This window comes from Anarhichas minor, unplaced genomic scaffold (assembly GCF_050575085.1).
Source record: "Anarhichas minor isolate MPS153535 unplaced genomic scaffold, ASM5057508v1 ptg000035l, whole genome shotgun sequence".
Taxonomy (NCBI): Eukaryota; Metazoa; Chordata; class Actinopteri; order Perciformes; family Anarhichadidae; genus Anarhichas; species Anarhichas minor.
The window spans coordinates 2,105,124-2,111,418 of record NW_027466481.1 but is presented as its reverse complement, the minus strand read 5'-3'; the positions used below and the strand labels follow the sequence as shown (position 1 = coordinate 2,111,418).

The following is a 6,295-nucleotide window of genomic DNA, read 5'->3' as shown; positions in this document are numbered from 1 at the left end:
TTAAAATGAAGTAAAACTTGAACCAGATCTCCATGACACGCCTATTATTCCCTGTGAAACTGCTGCCCTGGTTGGGACAGCTGGAGGACAGCTGTGGCAGAGAGATAGCGATGGCTCTTCCCCCTTCGTTACACATTGACGGAAGGTCTTGCCAAGTCACACAGCAGTCCCACAGACACCGACGTCTCGTCCGTGTTTCTGCCGCCCTGCTCGGCTTGTCGGGGACTGTGGCAGCAGCTCAGGGAAAAGCAGGGGGAGCGGATTATCTCTTAGCGTTTGTCCTTCACTCTCAGTCTCAGGTGCATTCAAATAGACTGTGATCCTCCCATTTATGTCTCCAGGCGAGCTCACGTGTACAAATTGTGCCCTTCACTGTAGCCCTTCTTTTAATTATCACACCTTTGCTTAAGGGAAGAATAGTCCTGCACTGTAGAAGAGCTGCAGGCCTCAATTTGGGTCACATTTGCCCTCATTATTTAACCCCAAACTCTTTTATATTAGTCCTTTTTTAAGGAGATGGTAAGATTAATGTAACTAGATTCATGACATTTAAGTACCATTTTTTAAAAATGACTGTTAAATGTCAATCCTGTCAATAATGAATGCTGATTATATTTAAAGCAAATGAAAAATCACTTCAAGCTATCAAACTGAAATTAGGATTCAGATGACGGCAGGTAGAGTCAAATCATTTGGGGAGGAAGGCATTACATTTTGCTTTGTTGGCCAGACACCATGAGAGAGCTGCAATGGCTGAACCGCATTAGTCATTTTCTCATTGTGATTCCACAACCCTGAGACATCCCCCTTCAATTAAATCTGTAATGAGCTTCCTGGAAGAAAATATAAGTAGCAAATAAGTAGTTTCTTTCCTTTTTGTTAGTCACTGCATGTTGTATCCTTCTAACTGTAGCAACCTGCTGTAAAATAAACTTTGTGGAAACTTGGTATGTAAGCAAACACAAAAAACACACAATTAGGATTGTTTTAAATGTACAAAGTTGCACAGGTCTTTTTATCAGTATTTGAAAATATCCAACAATGAAAGTTAAATCAAACAGTAAGAATAAGTAATAATAATTATTATCAGCGATAACTAGACTTAAAAGTCAGAACATTTTAGTTTTTTGTTTTTTTTTAACTGAAACACCTGAGGGAAGCAAATCAAAAGAGAACCCAGAAAAAATAACCACTGAAGTTTAGAAAAAAAAAAGAAAAGAAAAGATCACCAAAATAAAATCAAGACAAGCTCATACAGGGGTCATTCACTTCATCTGTATGTACAGCACATTCGCTCCACAACTGTGCAGGACAGCAGTGACGAATAGAACCGGGACGAAAATAAAATCTCTCCACTCTCGGGCTCATAGCCTTTAGCGTCAGTATTGGCAGCTGTATGGATTCACATATAAAGGCAGGGTGAAGCAGAAAAACTACAACGGAAACAGGAAAACCCATTTGGAGCTGGGCGCAAATGTGTTCTTTTCCCCTCTATGCATGTTTTACAGCCACAGAACTGACAGCACTCCATTTGTTACTTTGATCTGAAAGGCTGAGAGGACTGAGAAAGCTTTGTCCTATGCACACAATAACCCAAGCGTACAGTGGAAACGCAACCCAACAGCATTATTCTTTTAATTGTCCCCGGATGCATAAGACACTGCCACTTTCCTGACACCTCCCAACTTTTAAGGAATTCATTCAAGCTTGTTTCAGTAAGAAACATGACATCAACATTAGTTTTTGAGGTGAATTTGAGAATCACATTTTGTGTTTGTCTGTACATTAATCGATATCCATTACAGTTTAAGCCTCGTTGCAAATTTTACTTTCGGGTCAAAACTCACCAAAAACACATCACTGGAAAGAGGGGAAATAGAAATGCAAAGAAACCTTTGGTCAAAGAGTGTACTCGCAAAGGAAAAGATGCAATGACGATATTAGGAAATCATTCATCACTTAAGATTAACGAAACAACGAACTCAAAGAGCAAAACTCAAGTGGTCTTCAATACGTTTCTCTCTCTTTCTAACAATATGGCCCATAGTTCAACCCTCCTCCCACTACATTTGGGTCTGCAAGTTATACTGGTTTCCTCACAGAGGAAAGAAGGAAAGAAAAAGGTGCTCTTTTCATGAAAGTCATGTTTGTCTTGATTGTTCACAAAAAAGAAGAAGAAAGAATTGCCAGCAGGAAGTAACCCCGGCGAAAGGATATACAATCACAGCGTAAAACGACGGCGTCCTTTACTGGAAACAAATTGAGAGTCCATGACACGCTCCTGAAAAGACTCTGAACCTGCATTGAATTGGTGGTTTGCGTGACTCTGTGATTACACATGAACTGTGCGCCAATGTGTCCGTCTCGGCTGTTGGTAGTGTTCAGTCTTATTCGGAGACCGTCTTATCCTGTGTCGCTTCGTCCTGCATGCAGCCCCTGCGGATGATGGGCAGCGGATGGGCTTCTGTATTAAAGACCCAGTCCTCCAGTGGCAGAAGGTCGTCATCAGAGAAGAGCAGGTACAGATACCTGAGCGCGCAGGGAAAACAATTTCACAGTTTAATTTAATCCAAACATCGGCTCGTTGAATACCTTACTTCTGCTTTCCGTGGTTCCAACAGAGTGACACCTCTTCACTGTCGAGGACTGCATCCCTCATTTAAACTTTCATTCATATAAAATCAATCCGTTTAGCTTATCAACCTTATTATTGTGAATAGGACCTTCAGTATTTGGGATGTACATGTCCTTGGCATGTATATTCACAACCAAGTTTCTAATCAGCTTGTTTTACTGTTATGCACGACAGACTTCAGACAGAGAGAGTATCGCTGTGGCAGCAGAGCAGTGGGTTGAAAGGAAAGATAACTAAATGTAGCTTTACATCCTCTTTTTCTAAATTCAGACTAAAGTAAAACTCACTTTAAGAGCCTCTTAAAGTATAAATTTGTTGGTTTCCGGCAGTGAACATTTTGAATATTTCTAAGATTTAGATTTGTGCTGTAAGAAAAAGCTGCCCTCTCACTACAGGAAGCAGTGTCTTGTACCACTGATACAGTTAAAATGAGTGAGCCATAGGTAGAGGGGAAACCTAATTACTGTCCTGCTGCATGAATATGTGCATCAGCAGTAACCAGTCACTGCAGTGCATGAAATTACGCTGACCAACTTTTTGTGTGAATACTCTGAACATACTGCCCCATGGAAAAAAATGCTGACACACAACCTTTCTCAACAGAATTGTTCTGGTAGAAAAGACAAAAGAGGCCGAGCACCTTCTCAAGTTAAAAGTAATCTTATTGATCCATTACCGCAGAAACTGGAAAACAATATGCAGAGAGTCCTGTGCAGCGTTGCCAACTCTTTTCTAATGAAATGTCATTTTGTGGCAATATAAATAGAAAGCAATTACAATATATATTTTTTCCAACGGAGACCTAATGATGTCATCGCTAATTAATTTGCATAAATCTTAGTGTGTTGATTGCAACGAGAGCGAGAGAGCGAGAGCGAGAGCGAGAGAGAGAGAGAGAGAGAGAGAGAGAGGGCCTGCTTATGGCACAAGAGTAGAGGGACCCTGTGTTGTTGACAGAGGAACCGTGGACTGTGAGCACTCTGAGCAGCGCTGGCAATGAATTACAATATAATATATTTGAATATATTTCTTGTTTTTTCCCCGATGGTCTGAATAAGTCACTTAATTAGTTGCTAGCAGTCGGCTCTCAGGAAGACGGAAAGCATTTCCGATCGTCTTTACGACAACAATAATATGGAGAAGTTCACAAGTAAAAGTACATAAGTATTAGTATAAAAATAAACTTCAAGTGCCAAAAGTAAATGTAACCATTATGCAAAATAGCCTATTTCAGAATAAAGTGTATGTGATTGGAATCTCCACAGATGAGTCCTAAACACTGACGTAGATAAAACAGATAAAAAGGTACAGTTGAATCCCCAGCATTAAGAACGAGACCCTATTAATACTTTCTACATGGAAGATAAGATAAAATGATCCTTTATTAGTCCCGCAGTGGGGACTAATGATATGATGCAGACACCGGAGATGTAGTGAGGAAACAGGACTTACTTGAGTGTCTCTGAGAGGAAGAAGCTCTGCTGCATGTTATCGTGGCTGGCTGTCATGGTGTAAACATCACGGATCCCGGAGAAGCCAGACTCCACTCTGCAGTGTTGCTCCAGGGCCTGACGGAGGGAGGCAGAGGGCAGGTTCAAATGTCAACATCTCCAAAAACATTTTTTTTTCAGGACAAGGTAAAGACCACTCCTCACAGTTGCCAGCTTGAGTGTACAAACTGAATCAATACTACTTCATCCATGTATTCATGTATATTTATTCACCCACTCAATCAGCTCTCACAGAATTGCCTTTTGTCTTCTGCACTGTGGACCATCTAGATGAACTCATACATGTTCCTCTGATATATTATAGTGCATCAAGAGAAAATCTTTTACTCCAAAGCAGTGTGTCAACGCACACCTAAAGAAAGAGTAAATGATGGAACATGTCGAACCCTTCAGCCGGCTGCACAATTGAAGCCCAAGCAATGTTAAATCTGACAAGTGCTAATGGTGAGCTAGCCAAGCGGATTAGCACATTATTACCCCTGCTACAAAGGGCTGGCTTATATGTGCTAATTACCAAGGACCCCGATGTGTTAATGCTTGATGCTCATGAAGGGAAGCGTTGTGCACCACTTTCAACCTTTGTGCCCGATAATTAAAGGCCCGTCAAACTCGTCGGCCTGATCTCTCCACTTCTGTGCACACTAAATTAATGCTAAATCTATCATGCCAGCCCTCTACAGTTTACTACGGCTAATGTCCTGTCTATTGCCACATTAATAATGGTGCTCCCTGCACAACCTTCACCTACTGCCAGTGGGATTGCCTGATCTACAAGCTAATGTATAGTGCCGCACAATATCAAGGAAGCTGGTTGGGGGTAATTGAGGGTGTTGAAGGGGCTTGACATAATAGGAGAGTACAAATTTATAAAATCAGAGTCCAAGCTACTCCTGAGAAAGAAGTCTAGATATCAAATTATACTGTACTGTATCTCCCACTTAAAAAAGAAGGTGACATTGTGGAATTAATCTTTTTACCATACTGGTTTGAATATACGACAATATTTCGTTCTGGTTGTTACCCCATATCCCCCCCAAAAAAGGTCTTGGAAAAGAATGCTCTATTGGAGTTTCTCACCTCAACAGCTTCCCAACCCCACTCTCTGTACTTGGGGTCGTGGGTCAGTCTCCACATGTACATGTAGCTCTCGATGACTTCTGGTCGTAGGATGTAATATCTGTCGCTCAGCCTGGTCGCTGTTGCTTCTCCTCCACCGTCAAATCTGAACGCCTCAGGTCCCAGTTTGGTGGCTGACGGAGGCAAAAGAAAAAGAAAAAACAGAACAGATTATTATTACAGATAGTTATTATTCGGCTCTAAAGATCAGCAATCAATTTCTAAATCTAAAAATACCTGCACACTGAATGTTTTTCTTTCTTTTTTGCAAACGAACAAATATCACAGAGCACAAAGACCATTCAATTATTGTTAGTTTCAAAAAAAGGGTTGGCTAGTTGGTGGCTGAAAAGATCTATTGTTTATAATGCCTATTTAAGAGACATACCTTTATTTCCCATATGTCATACGTATATTTCACCTATTGTAGTAAAAAGTGTCCTTTTTTTTCAGATCTTTTCCTGTTTTTATTTGCTGTTATGTTTACATTACATTAAATATGTTTATTATTTTTCTTTAATCTCTTTGTTTTTAACTTGATGTCTGCATTTCATGTTGTTGCTCTGTCATTTATCCGCTGAAGCATTTCTACATCTACTCTCAACAGGTTCTATTAGAGCTGGACCGATACCAGCATCTGTGCTCATGAACCCGTAAAAACCACTCTGATACGACCACACCCGCTACTATTACGGCAATGTGGCATTAACCTCTCGTCAGTTGAGCCCAATAAGCCGCCCAGCTGCAACAATGATGCACAAACTGGTTAAATCCATAATTCATCACCAGCTGCAGTGCGTAAAACAGGCAGTCCTCAATAAAGCTCCAGCGTATCAATTAGTTTAGCTGTGAGTTTGTCAGCCGTTCGTGTGTCTCGCATAATCTATCACGCTTCCCGCCAGTGTGTTGAAAACCTGGCTTAACGTTAGCGAGTGTCCGGTCGAGAGAGAGCGGGTGTGTGACAGTGAGTATGAAGTCAGCAGTAAAGTTACAGCTGTGAATGTAGCAGTGCGGTGTGTGTACAGGTTATTTA

The 6,295-nt window shown here is 41.0% G+C and overlaps 1 protein-coding gene across 4 annotated transcripts in view; it reads right to left on the bottom strand.

Annotated features, from left to right (window-relative positions):
* Window positions 1–982: 982 nt before the first annotated feature.
* Window positions 983–6,295, bottom strand: part of LOC142965607 (mannosyl-oligosaccharide 1,2-alpha-mannosidase IC) — a 158,339-nt gene continuing 153,026 nt past the window's right edge. For all 4 annotated transcript variants that reach the window (XM_076106626.1, XM_076106625.1, XM_076106627.1 and 1 more), the window contains 3 exons: window positions 5,224–5,396; window positions 4,088–4,203; window positions 983–2,529 (listed from right to left, as the gene is read on the bottom strand). In XM_076106626.1, the coding sequence (XP_075962741.1) occupies window positions 2,388–2,529; window positions 4,088–4,203; window positions 5,224–5,396 (431 nt within the window). In that variant the 3' untranslated portion in view covers window positions 983–2,387. The remainder of the gene's footprint in view (window positions 2,530–4,087; window positions 4,204–5,223; window positions 5,397–6,295) is intronic.